This window comes from Armigeres subalbatus, chromosome 1, assembly GCF_024139115.2.
Source record: "Armigeres subalbatus isolate Guangzhou_Male chromosome 1, GZ_Asu_2, whole genome shotgun sequence".
Lineage (NCBI taxonomy): Eukaryota > Metazoa > Arthropoda > Insecta > Diptera > Culicidae > Armigeres > Armigeres subalbatus.
Genome location: NC_085139.1, coordinates 214,674,510 through 214,702,150, shown reverse-complemented (window position 1 = coordinate 214,702,150; position 27,641 = coordinate 214,674,510). Strand labels below are relative to the sequence as shown.

The window sequence follows — 27,641 nt, the reverse complement described above, 5'->3', positions numbered from 1 at the left end:
AACAAATTCTCGAATCTGCAAAAGAAAAACAATATGGCAAGTTGTCGATAAACAACAGGATCGATGAGGAACGTTCATAACATTGATCTTAAAAGATGTTGAAATAACATTAAACTTCTATCATTGCGGTATATATTCTGACGAAACAAATGTCTAAGAATGAACATGTTATGACATTGTTCGTAAAATCTTCTGTTTTATGTTGTGAGAATGTAAAACGAAACATCTCAAAAAACCAAACAAATGTCAAAAATTGACATGTTATCAGCAAGTTGTGAGAATGTAGTATGAAACTTCTTCTCTGATCAAATTGCTGAATGTTTTGCAAAAACCTTATCCTAGCTTTCCTTGAACATAACATGTTTTGAATTCCATTTTCCCGACCTTTATTCAACATCATTATTAGATCTTAGTTAATAATGATGTTTTTGGTGTTACTTGGGCCCACGTTTGCGTGATGTCTTAGGATCGGAATATCATACAATAAAGTTGGGAAGGAATAGTACAATTGGGAAGTATTGGTACAATGAATATGAAAAATAGACACGTATTGACTAAATCACACAATTGCTAGAAATCAATTTCATTTTTCGCATATTAAGTGATGTTAACAACAAGAAGAATGAGCGGCAAAGGCATAAAAAAACTCGTGGCAGCCTAAAAATATTATCTCTCACCAGCTGGGGCCATGACCCCTCCTAGACCGACACTCTAGTTAGCCTATGTCTCCAGACTGTCGGTGACAGTGGTGAACCATTCTCGCCCCCGGACAAATTTTCACCCCCGACGACGGTATTCTCAATTCATCGAAAAATTCTTCTAAAATTCCACTACGAAAATTCTTTTAAGTTTATCACAAAAACAACTGAATTTCCCATGAAATTATGTACAATTTACTTAGGAAAAGTTAAAAACATATTTATCTATTTTATAAATTTTACGGAAATTCCTCGAGTTTTTTCTTCGGAATTGTCCCAAAAAAATCTTAGGTGTTGACCAGGAATGTTTTTCAACATCTTAATTGGTAAGTTCTTCTGGATTCTCACAGGAAATCATTCTGAATTTCTAAAAGAAATTCTTTTGGATATCCTCTGAAGCAGCGCCGCAACCATTTTAATGAATTAAATATTTCAAGTTACTTTTAATAAGTACCTTTGAAAATTATTTATTTTAAAATCTGGAAATGTGTTGATGAACCCTCTTCCATTCTGTAGCATAAACAAACAAGTTAATTTATTATCGTATAGTTGCATAGATGTCAATCGCCAGAAACAGAACAAATAGTTCTAGAACTATAATAAAGCTTTATGTCAAAAGTGATAAAAAGGTGTGAGCATATGCGAAATTTATATCTTGCAATTTCAATAAGCACCAAAGAACACAGAAGATAACCAAAAGATTCACCTAAATAGCACTAAAATGTTGGTAATATCACATTTTGCAGAATTGTATGACATTAATTAGTTCCAATTTCTACTGAAAAATGACAGAAACCAACAACATAAGAGCATGACCAGTTTACAAAACAAACTGTCCAAACGAAAAATAGGAGAAAACCCCACGTTTGCGCGATGTCGAAAACGCACGCCTTCCTTAGGAGGGGACTGCAAAAAGTTCAATAGATTGCGCCGAGTACGTTCGGACACCAAGAGCACAGCACCGGAGTAGGTTAGGAGCGTTTCGTCCTATACTTTGCGTTCCGTTGTGTTCCTTTGGCGTATCCGACCATTTTTGCCTGTCGGTCAGCGGAGCGCGGGCTAGTATGGTGCGATTGGCGCGAAATTTTCCAATTTGCGTCGCACTCACAGCGCAGCAGATCGACCCAACGCAGATGGAATCGGTTTTTGCTGCAGGTTGTGGTGTTTTCGGATCGAGCATGGATGCATACAACAACAGCAGTATGGAAAGTGAGCCGAATGGTATTCGATGAGCTCAGGATAGTATAACTTCAGGGGTAAATTTGTTGACGCGAATAAGTTTAGTTTATGGTGTTGTGTGAAGATTCTGTAGTAGGTTGGTTTACATAATATGTTACCTATTCTGCAATAAAATTGTTAATCTGTATGCACTTCTAATATAATATTAAGCTTCATTTACTATTCTTCAAACATTCAATTGAACTTGAAACAAACACATTGTAAACAAACAAAAAAGATCTCTAAGTATTATTTTATGCTTTTTGTCTGTGACACTGAATCTTGTTTATTAAGTTATTTAACATTGACGAATTAAAGAATTTGCTGATGGACCATTTTATAAGAATTGCATAAAAATGATTCCAATTCAAATGAATAATTTCACTATAAAGTTATTCCGATTCACGCGATGAAACTAATTTACCTGATAGATAACCAGAAACGGTCATCCAAAACCTTCATGATATTCAGTATCGTGGTACCATTTTCCAACACAGAGTGAGAATCATTTCGCCATGAATTTGAAAGCATCATCCTCATACAGTAAATCGTAAGACTGCAACGATAATTTTCATTATGGTGACTGTTAGGGGACGGTTAGGCGTGATTCCTGAGAGCTTGCCCAATTGAGTAGAATTTATACATTCGTAAAGTAAATGTACCAGGAGTGCAGCGCCATAGGAGATCGTTGCCTCATCTCGGTAGTGGCGCGAAATGGAATCGGTGGCAAGTATTGGTGCGTTGTGTAAATGATGGTCGAAAGTAAAGTCATGCTACGGCTGCTACATTACCGTAAACTGCTGTTCGGTTCATTTACACGGGGCTGCCTGAATATTGCTATTCGCATGTCATACCTGTTCATAGTCAACAGAAGTCGTGGCAACAAGCGAGCAGCGTTCACAAGTGATTTCGATCAGCTAGCAGCAACGCGCGCCTTCAGATAGGGCGAGGCAGAGCACGAACGAAATGACGGGCCACGGGCAGTTTATTTTCCGTTTGTTGAATTCTCGCTGGATGACCGATGATGATCAGCTTCATGGTAAATGCCTCATGAAATCATGAATGGAGGATTTTGTTTTCCGTAGAGCGAGAGAGGTGTTCAATTTGGCGAGTTATTATTCGATGGGTTTGCTAATTATAAACATGATCTCTTGGGAGGTAGTTCAGTATTGCGTCGAATTCATTGTGCAAGGTGCGCGTCGCATATGACAACGAAGATTGGAAACCGAATATCGGTGGACGTGAAAGGCTAGGAAAAAATCAAATGAAATAAAGCATGGAGCACCGGCAAATGCGGAGCGAAACCATGATCAACCATGATAGAAATGTTTGCTAATGTGGACGGTGAGAAGATTGAAAGAATGGTTCACGGGGAATCAGAACTGTGAATTTCAATCAGAATCAGAATTCTGCTTAATATGCTTATGCTGTTTTTTGTTGTGGTCCCAAATTTTGTATCAATCGCATCACGGCCTGAATAACATGTTATTCAAATTATCGACAAAAGAAAGCTAGCCGAACAACATGTTACAAGGCCCTAGTGTGAACATAGTATTACCTACAAGAACTGCAACTGTCGCTGAAAAAGGCATCAGAGAGGCAAAAGGGTCAAATCAAGCTGGCAATATTGCCTTTGTCCCTATCTGCAAAGGATAAAACAATATTGCGTTTAATATTATCCGCCACAAATAAATATGATAAGCGGTTTTTTCAGAATATTGTATACTATAAACTGCCTGCGAGGATTAGCATTACGAACAAGGCACTTCATTATAAAGAAGAAAACAGGTTTCAGTTATTAAAGAATTTCTAAGAAACTTCAGAGACACCAGCTCTAGGTGTAATCGTGATATACAAAATAAAACCATTAATAGCCTATTCATATTACGACATTTATTATAATAATTATCGAGTTAAATCTTCTTCTTCTTATTCTTCAACGGCTCTACTTTTCAAGCTTTTCAACTTAGTATTAGATTTTTTTAGAACAGTTGTTAATTGAAAGCTTTTCTATGGCCGCCATTGCATGAGTAAGTATCTTGTGTGGCAATTACAATGGATACTCTCTGCCCAGAAAAAGAAAATTGAATGTATGGGGATTGGCATCAAGTTACTATTTATTATTATATTTATTATCATAAATGGCGTAATCTGAATAGGCTATGGCCTATACACTAAGTACAAATCAATAAAATTAGAAATCTTTTAAAATTTAAGAAAGAACCAAATTTTGTCGGAAATTCTGGCAAATTGGCAGTCTAATGTTGCATGACGAAGAAGAAACAAAAAAGATAATATTCGAAAAAAAAATTGCCCAGGGAAGCACAAGTAGAAAATTTTGAAACTCTTTTTAAAAATCCTAGAAGCAATTTAAATAAAAATGGTTAGCAGTACGAGGTCGGAAATTTCTTATATTGTATGATAACCACATTATTTCGATTTAAAATTTTATTTACTGATATTGTACTTTATACACAGTATAAGACATTTCCGACCCCGCACTGCACACCGTTTTTAATTAAATTGCTTATAGAATTTTTAAAAAGAGTTTCAAAATTTTCTTCGAACGCTTCCCCGTGCATTTTTTTATTCGAATATCATCTTTATGCTTCTTCTTCTTCATGCAACGTTTGTTCGCCAATACCAGGTGCCTCATTGCGCATCTCGATGCGACAGCATTTCGTACGATTTCGAGTCGAAGTGTGCAAGGTCACCCCAGTACATAATATTATGTATGGACCTAAGCGACGCCGCGCCACGCCGCCGCAGCAGGTGGTTTTACTCACGCTGCCGCCGCCAACGAGTCGAGTCAAACACGAGACTCTGAAGATGGCCTAACAGTTGATGTCGAAATTCGTATCTATAGAGCAGTACAACATGGTAGAATTAATTGGAATAGTACTAAACCCGTCTTATGACATTTCATAAATGATGTTAAGGTGAAACTCGTCAGAATTAAATTTCAAATCTTTTTCAAGTGATGGTGTCACTGAGTCGGTGTAGTGACATACGGGGGTTAGACAAAATGGTTGAGATAGGAATTTGTTTTTGTCAAAGTTCAAATCTGCATAACTTGCGTAAAATAATCCGATTTTGATAAAACCGAGACCATCGGACGCACAAACTCTTCTGGTATACTGTCCTTATGCTATGCAAAATCTCAGATTGTCAATTGGCCACCGGAGATGTTCCGGGATTTCCGAGGGATGTCAAAAATGCATTTTTCTTCTGCTTGTCATTTCAGTTGACGTTTACTTCCATCATGTTTTATGCTTTCCCCAGAAACTAGAACTAATATGCTGACCCAGGATGGGGAAAATCAAATTTTCAAAAAATCGGGGATGATGAAAACTCACTCGCAAACTTACTTTTAAATAATCAAGTGATAAAAACTCGCCAACGATTGCGAATCGTTTGAAGATCGTTTCTTGATCTACCGTTACCAGCACAGCACTGTGCTGACCAATGCTAGCTACATATCGAAAGTTTGTCAGGTATAAGTAGAGATATGGTCTTTCCGTGAAAACAGCACGGGATTGGCCATACACCCTGAACAAATGACACTTTTGTAGAACACCGGAACCTGTTACAAATAGGCCAGTGAGTCTTACAGTCCTTAAAATGTATCTTTAGTATAGATTCTATAATCATCATCTTGTATTACCTGCTGGGACTCCTTTGAGCTCTGCTACCAGCTGAGGCCTCTCAACACTAACTTCAGGGTCGGCTTGGAAAACTGATCGGAAATACAAACACGGTCTATGCTTTTTACCAATTTTTATTGTGTACTTACAACGGAACGACGATAAAACTTCGCCTCCCTTGAGTTCTCCAGCGGTTCTTAGACGGAGGGATCGAGGACTGCGAACGAAAGCTGGTCTCTATTGGCTCTCTCGGAGCACAAATTCAGTTTACTGAGCCGATATAGATGAGAAGAGTGCGCGTCGCTATTGCGGTCTTCACCGACGATTCGTCCACACCTACGTAAGTGATTCGTAGATCTTCAGCTCGTCTGGTCGACTCTGTCGAGACCGTCGACTTCTCGGGGCTGGCCATGAGGGCTTATGTAATAAATACCTATGGGTCCTAATTAGAGGAATTGGAAAAGAGGATAATGTTCGAGCTAACCGGTCCATTCGCATATTCTCATACTTGATTCTTGCTTGTTCTCTATGCAAGCAAACTTTCACCACAAGCCTATTTTGAGCACTATAACACGGCTTCACTCAAATTATTGTTTTAGGTTAATAAACTTCCAAAGATGCAACTATCTAGCTTGCTGGTTGGCTTGGGAAAGAAATCGCCTTTTGTCTAGGACCGGTAGCTGACCCTCAATTTCCTCCCTTTTCCAAACGTTCCTTGTACATACTCCGTCGTCTAAATTTCCTTTTAAATCCCAGATCCCAAATAATGCTTGTAGAGAACTGTTCCGATCTCCATCTCACTGTACATATATCCATCTCATCGCTAAACAAAGAAATACGTCACTAAATTCGTCGCTTCTATTTGTCAACATGCGTGCTCACTGCTGAAAAAAATCACAAAATAATAAACAAACCAAATTCCTTTCCATTGCTTTGTTTTGATGGGATGGAAATAGGAGCTATGAGATGAAGTGGCGAACTGTTCCCCTATTTGTTTAGTGTATGTCAGATGTAACTTAATTTTAATATGACAGTTTCATCGTTTCAGAAAACATTTTGTTTTTTGACACCCATATATGCATGGTTCCAGATGGTTTCAAAATCGGCCCCTCCTCGAAGGTCCCTGGAACCTGCTATAAGAGAGACAGTGGACACTATCATTCAGGAAATGTTGCTGTAATCATCCTCTTGCAAAGCCATGAAGTTAGGTACCCATATTTGCATTATTCCGATCTGTTACCATTTCATCATGTTCCCGGAACCGTTTTTACCGAAATGGCCATTCTCTCCGTAGTTTATATGGATTCTCGATCTACAGCCAGCATTGGTCGGGATATTAGTTCTTGTTTTTGGAAAAAGCATAAAACATGATGAAAGTATCCCTAGTTCTAGAAAAAATGCACCGTGGTTCAATAATAATATACTAAATACAATTATTGCTAGAGACGTAGCATATCGCCAATATCTAATCTAAAGTCAGCCAGTTCAAATAAACAGCTCTGGGCAAAATTGAAACACCTTAATGTTACTGGCGGGGTCTATAACCATAACACGCCGTATACTGGGGAAGAAATTAACGCTTTTTTTTTTAGTGAAGGTTTTACATGAGATCCAGTTCATTCTGCGATACCACCATCCAATTATGATGGCTTCTCGTTCAGTCCATGCAATGGGCTTGAAGTTTCGAATGCTATTCTCTCAATCGCTTCTAACGCGATCGGTATAGATGGTATTCCTTTAAAGTTCATAAGGATAATCCTTTTCGATTTATTCATCTCAACAGCTACATTTCCTCGCGCTTGGAAGGTTGCGAAAATTATCCCAATACGCAAGAAACCGGCTGGAGCTGGCTTGAACAATCTCCGTCCAACCAGTATTTTGTGTTCGCTCTCAAAGGTGTTTGAGAAAATTCTCAAGATTCAGGTTCAAAGTTATATACGACGTTTTAATCTTCTAAGTCCTTATCAGTCTGGCTTCGGATCTGGCCGTAGTACCATTTTAACACTCCTCAAAGTCAACGATGATTTACAACAGAGCATTGACAGAAAAGGTGTTGCTTTTTTGCCTTTAATAGATTTCTCTAAAGCATTCGATAGAGTCTCCCATGTCAAACTACTGCATAAATTGTCATATCAATTCAGTTTTAGTCGTGATGCTGTTTATCTAATAAGATCTTATTTGCATTCGGAATTAGAAGACAGTCTATCCAGTCGCATCAACATTCTATCGGGTGTACCCCAAGGATCAGTTTTAGGTCCACTGCTATTTTCGGTATTTATAAATAATTTACCAACAGTCTTAAAATACTGTTTGATCCAAATGTTTGCAGATGATGTACAACTGTATCTTTGTTCAGGTGATGCTAACTTAGAGAACTTAGCGAATTTGATTAATTTTGACCTACGAAGAGTGTTGCAATGGTCGATAAATAATTTGCTTCCCATAAATTCATCGAAAACCAAAGTAATGTAATGTAGACGACATATTCGTACAATTTTACCTGAATTAAAAATTAATAACGAAATACTAGAATATGTCGACAGAGCTCGTAGTCTTGGCGTAATTTTTCAGTCTAATCTCGATTGGCATTCTCATTTAATTGCCCAATGTGGGAAAGTCTACGCAGGCATTAGACACCTACGACTAACTGCAGGAATGCTTCCTATTCCTGCAAAACTAAAACTATTCAAATCACTTTTGTTGCCTTATTTTTCTTATGGCGCAGAATTAGTTTTAAATGCTTCTGCTGCTGCCTTTGATCGTTTAAAAATGTCATTAAATCATTGCGTTAGATGGGTATTCAACTTATCTAGATTTTCTAGTGTAACACACCTTCAGCAGCAATTGTTGGGTTGTTCTTTTTATAGCTTTTTTAATTTGCGAAGCTATGTTACTTATTTAAAATTATGCATTACGGTCGACAATATCTTATTGAAAAACTGCTGCCATTTAGAAGTGCCAGAGTCCGAAACCTTGTCGTTATACAGCATAGTTCCTCCCATTATAGCAATACGTTCTTTGAACGTGCAACAAACCTTTGGAAACTACTTCCATTCGATATCAAGATTCCGCATTGAATGTATGGGCTGGCTAAATGAAGAGAACTAATTTGAATGATGATTGCACTTAAACTAGGAGTCTGTTTGTCGTAAAATGCACTTAGATAGATAGATAAACTTGATTCGCATCTGTCGTATTAAAAATTGATGGAAGGCCAAGCTTAACTTTCGCAAAATCATCATTTTATTGAAGTAGTATCTTTTACTCAAATTTTGAGTTGTCCCGTTTTTAATGAAAATGAGTCGGATTCGACTCAATTTTGAGTAGTTCATTTTTAGCGTGTTGGTTAATTAATAAGTTGGTTGATTAGTTCGAATGACATTTTATCCATTAAAATAATACATAGGGGAACGGTTCGCCACTTCATCTCATAGTTCCTATTTCCATCCCATCAAAAACAAAGAAATGGAGAGGAATTTGGTTTGTTTATTATTTTTGTGATTTTTTTCAGCAGTGAGCACGCATGTTGACAAAAAGAAACGACGAATTTGGTGCCGTATTTCTTTGTTTGAGATTGATATATGTACAGTGAGATTGAGATCGGAACAGTTCCCTTACATTGTTTAACTGGTTTTTGGAATTCGTCTTAGCCAGTGCCTCATTCAGTCGGACACCAGAACTTGTAGTTGACTCGCATTATATGTATGTTGTGATACATAAGCTTTTGCGAGGGCCTAGATACATGCCCAAAAAGCCCTCTCAATTATATAGGATCTTATAGGATCTGACATTGGTGTAGGCGTAGGCAAATCATTGCAGTACAATAATATCAGGTTTAGTAGCACATTGAAAATGACAGTTGACTTATTTGGCAAAACTTTGCAAAATAATTAAATCCTTACTGTGAATGATTTTCCAGTTTTTTGTTTGTCCCGAGTAACTAATTTTTATTCTGAAATCAATTTTTGAATATGATTGACAAAACCACTTGGTATATTGCGAGCATCAGTTGAAAACGCTTCTTCTTTTCTTATTAACTGCCACTGTAACCCAGAACTGGGATGTTGTCACCTCGCCGCTTAGTGTTCAGTCAAATTATTTAGTTAAAACGTCAGACAGTTTCAAACATTATGAAATTTTAATTTTACTTTATTGTCTTGAAATTGTTTAATACTTTATTGTAAAAGCTCTAGGTATCTTCAAAAACTTCCAATTCCTGGAATTCCTGGAAATATTCAAAGAAGTATCGTTTCGACATTCTTTAAAGATTTCCTTCGGAATTGTCTCCAGGAATTCCTTCGGAAAATATTCCAGAAATTACTTTTGAAATAAATCAAGAAATTTCTCTGGAAATTTCTCCAGATATTCCTCCGAGAAGTTTCCTCTCAAAATTATTTAAGGAATTCTTTTGGAAATTTCTTTATGTCTTTTTTTCAGGAATTCCTTACGAAATTTCTCCGAAGATTCCTTTAGAATTTCCATTACCGATTTCTTCTGAAAACCCTTTACGAATGTCATTCGGAATTTTTCAAGGAATGCATACGAAAATGATTGCAGAATACGAAACTTTCTTTTTCCTTAAAGAATTCCTACAAAAGCTTATTTTGCAATTCCTCTTAAAATTTCTTAAGAAAATCTGTTAGGAGTTTCTCCTAAAACTGCTCAGGATATCCTTCATCCTTTCCAGAAATTCCTTCGAAAATTCCTTCTTTTGAAATTTCTTTGGCAATTATTCCATAAATTCCTTATATAAATTCTTCAAGATATTGCATAAGGAATTCCTTCGAAATTTCTCTAAGGAATTTCTTCAGAACTTACTCCAGCAATTCCTTCAAAATATTCTCCGGGAATTCTTTCAGAGCTTCCTGCAAGAATTCCTTCGAAAATGCCTTCATGGGTTCTTTCCGAGAATCTGTCAGTAATACCTTCGGAGTTTTTTCAACAATTCTTTCTGAAAGTTGTTTAGTGTTTACTTTAGGAATTATTTTAAAAAATAATTGGTAACGGATTTTTTTTAGTTTTTTTAGGGAAAAAAATTCTGGAGGAGTTCTCATATGATTTTTTGGAGGAGTTTTTTTTAAGAAATTCATGTAGGGTTTTGTGTAGGAATTTCCAAATTTATTTTTGAAGGCATTTCCAAAAGAGAACCTGAAAGGATTTCCCAATAGGAATGTAGAGCCGTAGAAGAAGAAGATGATGATTACTGGAGACCATCCTTCCGGAAAATTCATAATATTTATAAAAATGATCCAGTTGTAAAATTTGTTATAGTGCTGGGCGATTTTTCCGAAATCAGTTCTGGCAGTGATCTCAGGTGGCCATCGAACTTCTTCGCGGGAAATCGTAGGAGTTAGGATCGTAAAAGGGCCCATTAAAAAAAATGTTTTAGAACAGCAAAAAATGTTTAGGCCTTATCTGGTGGTGAGTCTACTGATTAGTTTGCCCTCGAATTACGTTAACGTGAATATGACATTAAAAATTAGGATTTAAGAAAAGTCTCCAGTTCGAATTCCAAATAATGTCACCTCTATGGTTCAATTTTCCCGCCACATTCACCGTACGTACATCATCCACAGGTGACATGGATATCATCATGAAGACGACCACCTCGTTGTACGAGCGGGATAACCACGTGTTCTACAACGTGACCACATCGAAGGTGGACTACACAATATCCGGCCTGAAGCTGAACATGGGCAACCTGTTCGAGGGCGTCAAAGTGCTCGAAGACAGCACCAACCAGTATCTGAACGACAATTGGCGACCGGTGTCCGAAGCCCTGAAGCCCATTATCGCCAAAACCATTGAGGATATCCTGCTGGCCATCATGCAGAACATCTTCCATCAGATACCGGCCGAGTACTTTGTGGCTGATTTGCCACGATCGGGCTAAGGAGGGCGCAAGGTAAGATTATCAACTTTGTGTATCGAAAGTAAAACACCATTTCTGTAATCATTTCTTGTATATAAATTTCCATCGTCGGTAAACCCCAAAACCAATGAAGTTATTCATCCAAAAGCCATGAATTTTGTCATCAACTGCAATGAATTTTCTTACGTGAATCCAACGAAAAGACTGAATATCCGCCGATTGAATCGTTGTTGTTCCTCATGGCGAGCTTCTCCGTACGGAATCGGTTCACACATTTGGGAAGTTACGTTCATCATCGTTTCACCCGTACGCGCGCGGTACTATCGACGGCTCACTCTGGTCAGGCAGTGGCTGTTTGTTGTGCAGTGGCGAACGTGAGTGGTCTAGTGAGGGAATACGCGCTCCAATGCTGGTCGCCTGTTAATTTCAGATGATTTCGATTTCACTTTTGCGTTCAGCGGAGAACGGCTTTGGAGGCCATTTTCATGGCCGTTCACCCTCCTACTGCGTCTGCGATGACCGAACGATGTTGACGACGATGATGTTTTGATAAATTTGGGTGGTTACAATGCACTTGTTTTAGAAGCACTTCATACCTGTAAAAGAGAGAAAGAAAGGTAAAGTCCTATAATAATTTAAACAGGAGAGAATCTGAAGATAATTTTTAGTGAAAGTCACAAATTCCAACAATAAGTATTTAATAGATTTCTAGACATGAATCCTGACAATTTAAAAAAATGCTTTTCCTGATTTGAACTGCAGTAAGTGGAGATGTGCAAAGCCTATAGTTTTGAATCGGTACGCCGTTTTGTTCAAATAAAAGGGCATTTTACTACTACTATTTTACTACTACTACTACTACTACTACTACTACTACTACTACTACTACTACTACTACTACTTCATGCATCCGCGGGGCCCTCCTTAGCCGTGCGGTAAGATGCGCGGCTACAAAGCAAGACCATGCTGACGGTGGCTGGGTTCGATTCCCGGTGCCGGTCTAGACAATTTTCGGATTGGAAATTGTCTCGACTTCCCTGGGCATAAAAGTATCATCGTGTTAGCCTCATGATATACGAATGCAGAAATGGTAACTTGGCTTAGAAACCTCGCAGTTAATAACTGTGGAAGTGCTTAATGAACACTAAGCCGCGAGGCGGAAATGTCCCAGTGAGGATGTAATGAAGAAGAAGAAGAAGAAGCATCCGCGACATTTGCGTTAATTTAAAATTTATATTAGAACTTACAAAAATGCACTCACAAGTGATTTAATCATGATGGTCGTTTAATATCTAGTCCTGAAGCAGACATGCAGAGGACCCTACCAGACTTGTTTTTCTAACAGTTCTGTTAATGGTGAGTTTAAAAAACGAATACATCGCGTAATTCACTATATAGAGCACGTTTGCTGATATGAGATTGAATATTTCGTTATTAAAGACAGTTTTGGAATATATTACAGAAAATTGCTAAAAAAGTAAATATGTGCAACTTCATTATGAAGTTTCATGGAAATTCAAAACGGTCACGGGATTTTTCGGGAAGTGTACTGGAATTCTTCGGAATTTTCAAAAATAAATTATTTGTGGAATTTCCAAAGAATTTTCAATAAATACATCATCGTTGTTTTCATATCGGCATCATTCGGTGTGTTTACTTTGCGTGTCGTCAGACTATAACGATATTTTGCTGTTAATAATAATCAGATAATTTCTAATAACCTCACTGGACGGTCGTTAGTATAGAAACTACACGAACTAATAGTTAGTTACTAGTTATACTACCTAACTGTGGAAAAATTTAATGGTCAATCTTGTGCGAACAACGACTGGCATAAAAACAGCGCCATTGTGAAAACACACTTGTACTGTACCCGTTCTGTTTTGGGTATACTTTGTGAGCAACAAATTAAATACTAAGACTCAAAAAATCGGTTTCGGGCTCCGGCCATGGCCGGGGCTAATCGAGGCCTCCAAATTGAGAGGCCTCCGGGAGACCCACCTGAATTCCAAGGAAACGCATTAGTACCAAACTGGATGCTGAGCAACGATGAATTAGGGTATCAAATTGTACTTGTTATGCAAGTTAAAGAAGAAAACCCTTCACGGAGCCAAGAAAACCTGAACGCGCGTCTCCCAAGCCCAATAATTATAGGAAAGACGGTCGAACAAATGGTAGGAACACAGGAAGCCAGAAAAATCGACGCCTCAAAGGAAAATAGGGGAACCAAATATTTGCTTCGCACTTATTCACGTAGCACTGCTGACAAATTGTTGTCAATTACTGAGTTGATTGATGGCACACACCGTCGAATTCAGAAACGAGTCAACGGTGCTCTACGAAACACTCCACTGCTAGTATTATCACTCAAAGGCGCTGTTCTCCCGCAATGCATATACATCGGCCTTTTGCGATTAAAACTACGTACGTATTATCCATCCCCACTATTATGCTACAACTGCGGTGAATATGGCCACCCGAAGAAGTTCTGCAAAGAAGTATCTACCTGTCTGCGTTGCTCTCAAAAACGCCACACAACTGAAGGGGAACAGTGTCAAAACCCTGCATTTTGCTTGCACTGTAAGGAAAACCACCCGATTACCTCTCGAGATTGCTCTGTATACCAACAAGAAACTGAAATCATCCAAGTCAAAACAGATACATAATAGGATATCTTTTGGGTGAAGAAGCCCGCCGTGTAATCCGTGAGAGAGGAAAAGAATCGTACGCCAGCGCTTTGCAGAATCGCTTACTTCAGAACGAAAAGGAAAAGGACATCATCATTAAGAATCTTCGAAAAGAACTTGAGACTGTTAAAGCTGAGCTTAACCGCATCAAAAAAGCGATACCGACACATCCCCCAGGTATCAATAAAACGAAAACAGCAAGTAACATCAGGTCACCGCAAACCAATGTGGAAGATGCAGGTAACCATATCCTATCAACATCAACCTCAGACGTAGAAGACACAATTCCAATAATCGAGCAAGGTAATGAAAGACAATCTCGAAAAGATAAACATCCAACATCACCCCCAAAAGACAAACGTACTAAAGGATACAACAACTTGCTTCGTACAATCGAACTTCGAAACCGTAGCCGGAGTGATAAACGAACAAATACCTCCCCACCGGAAAACGAACTGGGCTCAAAAGGCAAACGTAGACACTTGAACAACAGTGACGGTACCAGATAACCTTATCATTTCCACTATAAATAAATTTGACCCTGCAATCACAGTGGGCCACGTCGTGAAATTAGGAGGAAAAAAATATTTTCACCATAATGATAATTTTTTAGGATCAAAGTGTCTTCAGCAAAGTCAAAGCTTATTATTTAGGCTTTATTTTGAAGTTTGTTGCAATAGGGTGACCCCACTACATTTTGAGATAAAATTTTTAACTTCTATATTTCTAATTTTAGCATTGTACGATGTTCTAGAAAGTTGTTCCTTATTTAATTTTGAGGCACATTGCTGAAGAAACCATTGTTGTACGTCGTTTGTATCATTTGTTATGATAATTTTAAATAATTATGTTAGGGTGATCCTAAAAAAATCAGTATTTTGTTTGTAACTTTTTGGTTTTAATTTTTATCGAATTGACGTCTTCTACAAAGTTTTAGAGCATAAAAAATGCACGTTTTGGTTATATAACCAAGAAAATTCGTTGGTGGATTGCCGAGATATCACTGTTTTTCTTGAAAAAATCCGTTGTTCTCAAATGCCTGTATTTTTGAATGGGGGGAAAAAGGGGGATCCATTTTTCCCAGGTTTAGACAGAGGAATGGCTAAGGATTGCTCTTCATATTTTGCTATTGGGGAATTTGAGGGAATTTGAAGTTTTTTCATCATTTAAAAAAATGGCTTTATGTACGAGGAAATCAAAAACATCAGTTCTAGAAGTGTTATAAAACCCAAAATTCCGCCCAATTCGTCAAAAACAAAATGTTTGTATGTAGTAATCATAACTTCCTTAAATATTTCCAGCGCATCCTCACTCAATATACCGATTGGTAGAATAACATGTTCAATATTATCAACGCTTATCAACTTCACTGAACAGACCGTAACCGTAGGTTGTTTACATCACTCGTTCAATCGATTTTACTTTTAAATCGCTAGGGTGGTATGGAAAATTGGGTTTTTCGAGCGTATTTTTTTAATTTAATTTTTATCTAGATATATATTAGGGTGGTTCAAAAATTCTATTTTTCTCCACACCGATCACTCAATGATGTTCTGAGTGTCCTCAATGAATTGATTTAGCACGAGCCGTTTCAAATTTGCATGGGAATTAGTATGGGCAAAGTGAACTTTTCATCATACTGATTATGGCGCTTTCCAATTAAGCGCTGACGAAAGCAGAACATGCGCTTCGAAAAGTTCAATAAAGATAATCAAAGATTCGCAAGCTGGATTCAAATCGATTACTAATTATTGGAACGATTAATCAACATGCGATTTTGACCATGTGGGTTCTTTTTTCGCCAGCGCTGTATGAGGAAGCGCCATAATCAGTAGGATGAAAAATCCACTTCTTCATACTAATTCCCATGCAAACTTGAAACGGCTCGTGCTAAATCAGTTGTTATCCAATTTCGCTCAAATTCGCGGAGGACACTCAGAACATGGGACAGAATTGAGTGAACGGAGTGGAGAAAAATCGAATTCTTGAACCACCTGAATAAATATCTAGATAAAAGTTAAATAAAAAAACTACGCTCGAAAAACCTAATTTTCCATACCACCCTAACGATTTTAAAGTAAAATCGATTGAACAAGTGATGTCAACAACCTACGATTACGGTCTGTTCAGTGAAGTTGTCACGTTGATAAGCGTTGATATTATTGAACATGTTATTACACCAATCGGTATATTAAGTGAAGATGCGCTGGAAATATATAAGGAAGTTATGATTACTACATATAAACATTTTGTTTTTGACGAATTGGGCGGAATTTTGGGTTTTATAACACTTCTAGAACTGATGATTTTAATTTCCTCGTACATAAAGCCATTTTTATGATGGAAATTAAATGATGGAAAAACTTCAAATTCCCTCAAATTCTCCAATACCAAAATATGAAGAGCAATCCTTAGCCCTTCCTCTGTCTAAACCTGGGGAAAATGGATCCCCCTTTTTCCCCCATTCAAAAATACAGGCATTTGAAAACAACGGATTTTTTCAAGAAAAACAGTGATATCTCTGCAATCCACCAATGAATTTACTTGGTTATATAACCAAAACGTGCATTTTTTTATGCTATAAAACTTTGTAGAAGACGTCAATTCGATAAAAATTAAAACTAAAAAGTTACAATCAAAATAAGTTACAAATACTGATTTTTTAGGATCACCCTAACATAATTATTTAAAATTATCATAACAAATGATACAAGCGACGTACAACAATGGTTTCTTCAGCAAAGTTCCTCAAAATTAAATAAGGAACAACTTTCTAGAACTTTGTACAATGCTAAAATTAGAAATATAGAAGTTAAAAATATCTCAAAATTTAGTGGGCCACCTATTGCAACAAACTCAAAATAAAGCTTAAATAATAAGCTTTGACTTTGCTGAAGAAACTTTGATCCTAAAATATTATCATTATGGTGAAAATATTTTTCCTCCTAATTTTACGGCGTGGCCCAATGAATGGACACGACACTGAAATATACAGCCTGGAAAAGAACCGGAAACCCAAAATATTCGACCAACGCATTATAATGGACCAAGCAGCAACGACCAGCATCAAGCCTCAACTACCTCGACCATCACTTCCAACAGCAGTTCTCAGCGACTCAGATGCATATGATCGATACAATCAGTTATACGCCATTCCATCGTGCAGCAATGCATATTACAATGCATCTTTCTCCAGCAAGACTTCTAAATACAACTCCCACAATCACAAATTAACCTGGACACACAATCAACATCAAATATGTTCGTCAAGAGCGAGGCTTCCCACGTCGACCCTGACCAGAGATGTCCCGGTCTATCCCGATGAACCTCTGGCGGCAGTCGACGTGGTCTCCACAGCTCCCCCGGCAAGTATCCATACTCTATCAACACCTAGCAACCAGTCATACCCCATTACTCTTACCAGACACCCAGCGACACCAGATGACGCCGCTGAACACGAAGTTAACTCCAGCAACGACGACGAAACATGTAATGATGCATCAAGTGACAACTCGAACAAAAAAATGCTATTCTTCCAGTGGAACATTCGAGGCATGTGGTGCGATCATCCGGAGCTGAGGCACCTAATACTACAAAATCCTCCTATAGCAATTGGACTGCAAGAAATGATGACAAAAAACACCATCAACGCTCTACAAAATAGGTATAAATGGAATCTAGCTAACAGACACTACAGCCAAGGCGCAGGCGCGGCCGGACTTGGAATTTTAAATGAAGTCTCACACGACGTCATCGGAATAAGTGCGCGAATCCCTGTCTGTGCAGCCCGCCTTCACAGCCCCTACAACATCACAGTGGTTTCTATTTATGTCCCACCGAATAGTCCAGACGAAGACATGACAGAAACCCTAGATCATATCATAGCACAACTTGAACCACCATTCATCTAAGGCGGGATTTCAATGCAGCTCACTTATCTTGGGGCAGCAGCAAGAGGTCTAGTCCTGCTCAGTTGGTTTGTAGACAACAATTTCGTTGTGATGAACAACGGAGAACCAACATTTTAAGCTCTGCTCATGGAAGTACATCTTGCATCGACCTAACGGCAGTTTCCAAAATGTAGCACACAAGCTGTTCTGGTTTATATCGAACGACACACACGGGAGTGATCACTTCCCAATCCGGATTCACTGTGGGAAGAAACAACCAACATCAAACTTCGGTAGCGATGGCTCTACAAGAACGCTAATTGGGCCCCAATACGAGAGAAATATAGAAGACTCTCTTCGTCACGTTCATGACAAAAATCTCTCCAGTTGACGAAATTACCTATCTAATTATCAAATCCGCTAAAACAACTATTCCAAGAATATCTGGTAAACCTCCTAAAAGGGCCGAGTTGTGGTGGACCGACGGGGTGAAATGCGTAGTAAAAACGCGTCGAGAAGCATTGAGAAAGCTAAAACGAATCTCCGATAGTGATCCAAAGAAAGAAGAAGCACGAAGGGAATTTCAGCTAGCTCGAAGCGCTGCCAGAAAAGCTGTTAATAAATCAAAAACCCAGATTAATCCACCTAGCGGTGATGGCGCCTTTCTCGCGCAAAATGGTAATAAATGTAGCCTTTACGCTTACACCTCGATGATGTACAAGAAAGGCAAAACAGTTACACCGTCTAATGTTATGATAGAAAATTTACACTAGTAGACGACAGATAGCGCTGCCAAAAGTTTCTCGAATTTCCTATGTTTGACTAATTTTGACTTTCGAACAATTTCATAGTACAATGAAACTGAACGAAGAGCATACTTACGCCTAAATGCGTGCAACACGAGCAACTTTATAGTACGATGAAACTCTTAATGGGAGCAAGCCACGGATAAACTTTAAAAATATTCATAGATGCAAGGCATTTTTCATAACACATTATTGTTCTATGTGACTATGTCTCATCACTATTTTAATATTATCTATTTTTTTTGCAAATTGCTAATATTATGAAATTTCAATAGTGATCAACAGCATTTTAGTCACTGTCGGATGCAACTTGTTGCAAGAAAATCGGTTAAGAGTTTTTATGTGAAAAATTGGCTAATGTTTTTTATGGCATTTTGTGCACACACACACGCACACACATACACACATGCACACACGGACAGACAGACATTTGTTCAGTTCGTCGAACTGAGTCGAATGGTATATAACACTATGGGTCTCCGGGACTTCTATCAAAAGTTTGAATTTAGAGTGAAATTATAGCCTTTCGGTACAACTTTGTTGTACGAGAAAGGCAAAAAGGAATCATGGGAAACATTTTGCAGTTCTTTCAATCCACAGACACCATCAGATACCCTATGGAACGGATTCCATAAGCTCTGCGGAAAAAGAAAAACTGGATTTCGAGGACTTACCATAGAAGGAATGCACGAACAAGACCCATTAATTATCGCTGAACACTTTGCAAACCACTTTCAAGAGACATCTGCAATTGGAACATCTGAAGGTAGTACGGATGTCGAAGACTTCACCCCAATACCGGACGCTGAAGAGAGAGCTACCCTGAATAGCAACTTTAACCTGCAAGAACTCGTACGAGCAATCGACGTTGCTAAAGGGTTTTCTACAGGCACAGATAATGTTTGTTATCAAATAATTCGACCACTACCAATGAACGGAAAAATAGTTATGCTACTATGTTTTAACCGAATCTGAATCGAAGGCAAGTTCCCAAGGGGTTAGTTGTACCAATCCCTAAACCTGGAACAGCACAAAACACTGCAGAGAACTACCGCCCAATCACGCTACTTAGCTGCATAGGAAAAATATATGAGCGTATGGTTAATCATCGACTAATGAATTTCCTTGAAGCGAACAAAATCTTGCACCCGAACCAGCATGCCTTCAGAGCCGGACGAGGTACGAGTACGTACTTCGCGGAACTAAAAGAAATCCTTGAAGAATCCAAACAAAAGAAAACACACCTCGAGTTTGCTCTACTTGACATTCGGAAGGCGTACGACCAAGCATGGCGACCACATATACTTCAACAACTGAAACGATTAAACATCGGAAGCCGCTTGAAATCATGTATCAACGAATTCTTGAAGGACCGCAGGTTTCACGTCTGCTATGGCGGGTCCTTCTCATCCCAGAAATTGCAAGAAAGAGGAGTCCCACAAGGATCTGTATTGGCTGTAACGCTGTTTCTATGAGCCATGAATAGTGTATTTGAAATAGTGCCTAAAAACGTGCAAATTTTGGTATACGCAGATAACATTGTGTTGATCTCAATGTCAAAACAACTAGCAGCAGTCCGTCGACAACTAAAGTAAGCGGTAGAAGCAGTTAACTCTTGAGATAGGAAAGCCAAGTTTAGTTTTTCGGCAGCTTAATCTTGTATCTTGCATGTATGTCAAAGAACAAGACACAGATGGAGAAAACCAAAAACAGCGATAACGATAGACGACGAGACCATTCCAGAACTAAAAGCTGCGCGTTTCTTAGGTGTCTGGATAAATCGCAAAGGACAATTTTCAGTCCATGCTGCAAAATTAAAAGAAGCTCTCTCGAATCGGATAAACTTTATAAAAGCGTTATCATCTAAAAAGCCAGTCGATCATCACTGTGGAGAATCAGCAATGCAGTATGTCTATCAAAACTAACATACGGTATCGAACTGTATAGATTGGACCTTACTAATATGCTGCAACCTGTTTTCAACCAGCTATTAAGAATATCATCTGGTGCCTTTAGGTCCTCCCCGACCTATAGTCTCGCTGTAGAAGCCGGTGAACTTCCACTAGACCTGCGAATTGCCGAAATATTCGTCCGCAAATACGTCCGACTGGCCGAGAAGTCAAACCATGCCTTCCCACACTATCACGAAGCTGCAAACACTATCTTCTTGGAGTTTACTGGACACTCCATCCCCCACATAACCGAACTTCAGCGAGTAGGACGCCGCTCGTGGAACTATGCTCGCATTAGAGTGGACTGGTCCATCAAAAATGTTTTCAAAAAAAGTCAAAACGTAAGTTTAGCGAAAAGCTTTACCAAAGAACTCCTCAATGAAAAGTACCAAACACACTGCGAAGATATTCTCGGACGGTTCTAAAGCCCAGAATGGGGTCGGAATTGGGGTAGTAGGAAACAGACTATTGGTCGAAAGGAGCTTACAACATCAATGTAGTGTATATACAGCAGAAGCAGCAGCCCTAGTAGCGGCAGTGCGATATGCCCCTAAAACGCATACCGTCATCCTGACAGATTCAGCAAGTTGCGTAGCAGCAATCGAAAAAGGAGAATCCGACCATCCTTTCATCCAAGAATTTGAACAAATGGCAGCAAAGAAAAACGTAGTAGTCTGTTGGATACCGGGTCACTCCGGAGTCTTAGGCAATGAGGAAGCGGATCAAGCAGCAGAACGAGGTCGAAATGCGAGGCCACTCTATAGATCGGTACCGGCAAGTGATGTGATACGATGGATGAAAGGACTATTTCGAGACAAATTTCAAGTCAAGTGGGATTCACACCGTCCAACATTCCTGCAAACCTGTAAACCATCTATCGAAAAATGGAATGACCGAACTGATAGACGCGAGCAACGTTTTTTCACTCGACTTCGTATCGGTCATATCTCGATGACGAAGAAGCACCTATTTGACCATAGCTTGTCAAACTGCGAAACGATGTAACGTGGAACTCACGGTCAAACATCTCCTACTCAACTGTATGAAATTTGAAAATATTAGAGAAGAAATAGGCTTAAGTAACAACATACAGACTGTGCTAAATAATGACCCAAAGAACGAATCAATACTATTGAAATTTATTAAAAAATGTGAAATTGAAGACATTTCAAATTGTAATTATAACAACGACAGTAATACACATATTTCAGCAGAGGTGAATGAACAACTAGATTTAAAACCTCTTAAATAAATAAATAAAAAAAATAGATACATACACTAGTCGTTCGATGAGTGCAATATGTCTACGTTTCAGTTTGCAAATGCCGTTCGATAGCTGCAACGCATTTTAGATGTCAAACGGTTGTCAGTCAACGTCAGATGCAATAAAGGGCAGCTGATTGTGGCATTTTTCGATGACGCTAGCGCTAATTCTGCACGGAATATCGGCGACATTCCAAAATTATTTCAAAATGTCCAGTAACCGTCTGTTCTCTCTGACTGTAGTCTTTAGGAAAATTTGCCGTAGCAATTCAAGAAAAAATCGGTTTCAGTTCTTAAGAATTTTCCGTGGAAATTATGAAGAATATCTCATGGAAGTTCTTAAAAATATTCCGAGGAAGTTCCAGGGGAAGTTTGAAGAATTTTCCATAGTATTTTTTAAGGATTTTTCGTAAGAATTCCAAATATTTTTCGAGCAATTCTGAAGAATATCCAGCTCAAATTTCCCGCGTAAATTAAAAAGATGTAGGAATTCCGAAGAATTTCCTTCGTAAATTCCGAACAACTACCCTTGGAAAATTTGAAGAATGTTGTGTCGAAAATGTAAAGAATCTTACAACCAATAATTTGCTGCGAAAGTTCTGAAGAATTTCCTATCGTAATTTTGAAGGATCTCCTGCAGAAATTAGTAGACTTTTTTTTTCTCCACAAGTACTGGACAAGCTTGTTACGCGGTTTATATGCCATCAATCGGTTCTCCGAGAGACCATTCAAATTTGGCTCCATGATCGCTATTAGTAAAAGTTAGGAAATATTATTGCGTTAATATTCCTAATCATTGGTATTGTTTTATTACAACGTGCTCACACAGTGCTCCAAAAGGATAGAGGATTAGGCTAGTATGAAATGGAAATCTATTCCTTCATTCGTTGCTTTTCCAACCACGGTATCTTGGAACTACTGATCGATTGAAAGCTTCCACCACTAAATGCAATCTCGCCTTGCTTCAACGAAGTATCTGCGGATTCTTGCACATGATGATCGATTTTCCATGTCAGGACGTGAATCGCCGGATGGATGTCTAGAAAGCTTGCAATGATTGGTCATTATTCACTTACGAACTCGAAATGGACTGCCTTGGTGACTAGGCAGACAAGGACGAAAACGAAGCACTTCACTAGAGGAGCTTTTGATTAGGGGTATCAGGAATTGACCAAATAGATCAAAGTCGACGAATTGGGCCGGACTTCATGGTGTAATTCTCTCTGTTGGGAGTTCCGCCATCACTTGCTCGTGAATCTTCGGCTTGGTACGGAAACGAACGCAGCAGTAGATTACCTTCCGAGAGCCTCGAACAGAGGAAACCAATAATTGATGCCCAGCATGAAGCTGATACTGATGATACTATGATCGCAAATAATACCAGGCACCATTTATGGGAATACCGGAAATACCGGTATTAGTGACGGAAAATACCGGTATTTTCGGTATTTGAAATTTTGCTGTCAGTATAAAAAATCTCGAATAGTTTTCAGCAACATGTATCAGCTAAAGACTCAAACACTAACAACAATTGGATGCGCGCATGAAGAAACCTTTGCACAAGTAAGCATCATTGAAGACGTTTACACTTGAGCTTGATTGACTGCTCGTAGTTGCTACTCCATTATGACCAGATCAGCTGTTCTTGTACAGGGATCCAACAAATGTTTGCTTGGGACTAGCACGCATCTCCAATGTACAAGTACTGGTGATTTCATTTGTAAGGTCATACTGACGCCTGCCACGTCAGAATGCAAGTCAATGTAGGGGAAGGGGGAGGACATGATGATGCAATCACTCGCCCACTGCAAGCCGAATATACCTCTGCACTTGCCACGAGTTCATGCGGAATTTGTTGGAATTTTTGGGTTAGGTTCGAGAGGCAGAGGTCCGTCTTGGTTACCGAGCCGCCAATGTGATAAATAAGAGAAAGCAACTGATGGAATTTCTAATTGGATGTAGGAAACGAGCTAGTTCATTTCCAATTCTAGCAGATTACTGTTAGAATACTCAAGTTGAAGGTATATGAATAGTAATGGAAACGGTATGGAATCCATTTCCAGTTCTAGCGATTGCTAGAACATGAGAAATATAGAGAAAGATACAAAGTATGAGAATGGAACGGACCTGGGATTGAACCCACGACCTTCTGCGTATGAGGCAGAAGCAGTAGCCATATGACTACCAAGCCCGCTGTGCATCATTGAAGACGTTTACACTACAGTAAAACTCGATCATCATCGTCATCTCTTATGGCCCGTTTACATATGAGCTAGTTCTAGCGGACAATGCACTATCCGCCAATACTAGCGCGATATTAGCACAATGTAAACAGGAATTATCCTTGCCAATAAGCGTTACTTTTTTCACAATTACGACGGTTTTTGACAATGTAGACAATATTCGTTGAAGAAAAAAGTCATTGGCAATTGGACAGATGCCTAATGGCCCGTTTACATATGAGCTAGTTCTAGCGGACAATGCACTGTCCGACACTACTACCACGATATTAGCATACTGTACACAGGAATTGTCCTCCCTAATACGCGTCTACATTATGTTAATTTCGTGCTAGTATTGTCGGATGAGTGCATTGTCCGCTAGAACTTACATATGTAAACGGGCCATAAAACACTGAAGGACTATCAATCACAAGATCCATAAATCGAATCAAGTTTTATATTTTTATTTTATTTTTTTTTCGCTATAGTATTTTGCAACATTATTGCAATTTTACTGTAATCGTAGGATGTTTCCGTAGTCTCCACCTCTTGCACTTTTTAGAATGCAAGAGAGTTATATTTAATGGCACATACGCAAAGATTATTTCTTTCCAAATAGTTGCAACACAGTGAAATATCCAGTTGTGAAACAAGTTGTGCTGCTTGGGGTACTGATATCGGATCCACGACGTTAGTCATAAGTGCGTTAGGCATAATTCTGCATTAGACCTATTCATATTTTCAAAAAGTATCAAAAATTCGACTGGTCAGCCCAGGATCACGATTCCTATGCCAGTTCATGTCGAATTAGTGTCTTTGGGCTATTTTCAAATTGGAAAAAAATCAAAGTAGGGGTAATGACGGCTTTGGCAGGTTTTGTTCTATTATTGGCAGGGGGGTTTTTTATGACTGATCATGCTCAAATTTGGCCCAAACATTCTTTGCATACCAAAGAATATTGTGGCCAAATTTCATAAAATTCGGTCGACAAAACCCCTTGCCAATAATAGAACAAAACCTGCCAAAGCCGTCTGTTCCCCATGGTAAAACTAGATGAGATGGGTATTTTTTTTTATTTATTATCAAACTAAGGCCGGAGTGGCCTGTGCAAAACATAAAAGTCTTCTCCATTCAGCTTGGTCCATGGCAGCACTTCGTTAACTGCGGAGGGTCTGCCAATCGTCCTCCACCTGATCGATCCACTTTGCCCGCTGTGTACCTCGCCTTCTTGTTCCCGTCGGATCGTTGTCGAGAACCATTTTCACCGCATTACTGTCAGACATTTTGGCTATGTGCCCGGTCGACCGCAGTCTTCGGATTTTCGTGGTGTGAACGATGGATTGTTCTCCCAACAGCTGATGCAACTCGTGGTTCATTCGCCACCTCCACGTACCGTCCGCCATCTGCACCCCATTATAGATGGTACGCAGCACTTTCCTTTCAAAACTCCCAGTGCGCGTTGGTCCTCCACAAGCATCGTCCAGGTCTCGTGTCCGTAGAGAACTACCGGTCTAATAATTGTTTTGCAGATAGTCAGTTTGGTACGGCGGTGAACTCTGTTCGATCGAAACGGTTTTCGGAGTCCTAAGTACGTACGATTTCCTGCCATGATACGTCTCTGAATTTCTCTGCTGGTATCGTTATCGGCGATCACCAGTGAGCCCAAGTACACGAATTCTTCAACCACCTCGATTTCGTCACCACCGATACAAACTCGTGGTGGTTGGCTTACATTGACCTCTCTTGAGCCTCTTCCTATCATGTACTTCGTCTTCGACGTGTTGATGACTAGTCCTATCCGCTTAGCTTCGCTTTTCAGCCTGATGTAGGCTTCCTCCATCCTCTCACAGTTATGTGCTTCAATATCAATTTCGTCGGCGAAACCAAATAACTGGACGGACTTCGTGAAAATCGTACCATTCGTGTCAATCCCTGCCCTTCGTATTACTTCCTTTAAAGCGATGTTGAATAGCAGACACGAAAGACCATCACCTTGCCGTAACCCTCTGCGCGTTTTGAAGGGACTCCAGAATGCCCCCGAAACTCGAACTACGCACATCACCCGATCCATCGTCGCCTTGATCAACCGTAATAGTTTTTCCGGAAATCCGTTTTCGCATTAGCTGCCATAGCTGGTCCCGATCGATTGTATCATATGCAGCTTTAATGTCGATAAATAGATAATGTGTGGGCCCGTTGTATTCGCGGCATTTCTGAAGTACTTGGCGATTCGCGAACACCTGGTCCGTGGTGGAGCGTTCGCCCATAAAACCCGCCTGGTACTGCCCCACGAACTCCCTTGCAGTTGGTGCTAGTCGACGGCATAAAATTTGGGAGAGTACCTTGTAGGCAGCGTTCAGCAATGTGATTGCGCGGTAGTTGCTACAATCCAGCTTATCGCCCTGTTGGTAGTTGGGACACACGGCTCTTTGCATCGACTCCTTCGGCAGAACGTCCTCCTCCTAAATCTTGGTAATGACCCAGTGCAGCGCAGCGCTCTAGCCAGTGCCTCACCACCGTGTTTACATAGCTCTCCTGGTAGTTGGTCAACTCCTGGGGCTTTGTTATTCTTCAGCTGGCCAATCTCCTCCTGGATTTCCTGGAGATTCGGAGCCGGTAGAATTATGTCCTGCGCGTGTTCTCCCAGGTCCATCACCATACCGCCATCTTCGTCTGCCACATCGCCATTCAGGTGGTCTTCGTAGTGCTGCCGCCACCTTTCGTAAGAAGGTTCCCGTTTATGTCCTTACACATATCAGGCTGTGGCACGTGGCCCTTACGTGAACGGTTTAACTTCTCATAGAACTTTCGTGTGTTATTAGCACGGTACAGTTGCTCCGTCTCTTCACGGTCTCGATCTTCCTACTGGCGCTTTTTCCTCCGGAAAATCGAGTTTTGTCTGTTCCGCGCCCGTTTATATTGTGCCTCGTTCGCTCTCGTGCGGTGTTGCAGCAATCTCGCCCATGCTGCATTCTTATCTTCTACCAACTGCTCACATTCGCCGTCATACCAGTCGTTTCTCCGATCCGGGGGCACCGTGCCCAGTGCAGCGGCTACCAATGGCGGATCGAATATCTCTCCAGCCATCTTCCAGAGACGCTGCGCCCAGCCGCTCTTCCGTTAGAGTGCAACTTCCAGCTGCTGCGCGTATTCTTGGGCTAGTCTACCGTCTTGTAGCCGCCCAATGTTAAGCCACGGCGTCCAACTTCGACGCGTGTTGTACCAATATGGTGTAAAGAAGGTGAGGTGATCATTTTGTATATTATACAGCGATTTGATTATATTAGTGCGTCGTTTCCTTTGCGTCTTAGCAACCTCTTAATTACATGACGACGACTCACGTCACAAAAGTTGTTATCAAATTTTCTTCGAGTTCCCCTCCTAGAGTC

At 39.6% G+C, this 27,641-nt stretch overlaps 2 protein-coding genes across 3 annotated transcripts in view; one reads left to right on the top strand and one right to left on the bottom strand.

The window, feature by feature from the left end:
• Nucleotides 1–12,021, top strand: part of LOC134210842 (protein takeout-like) — a 40,440-nt gene extending 28,419 nt beyond the window's left edge. Inside the window, exon 5 of one of the 2 annotated variants that reach the window (XM_062687198.1) lies at nt 11,137–12,021. In XM_062687198.1, the coding sequence (XP_062543182.1) occupies nt 11,137–11,453 (317 nt within the window). In that variant the 3' untranslated portion in view covers nt 11,454–12,021. The remainder of the gene's footprint in view (nt 1–11,136) is intronic. The other variant, XM_062687188.1, reaches the window with a different exon arrangement.
• The window catches only part of LOC134210849 (muscle-specific protein 20-like), a 211,210-nt gene that overhangs the window by 145,674 nt on the left and 37,895 nt on the right, over nt 1–27,641 (bottom strand). The window lies entirely within an intron of this gene.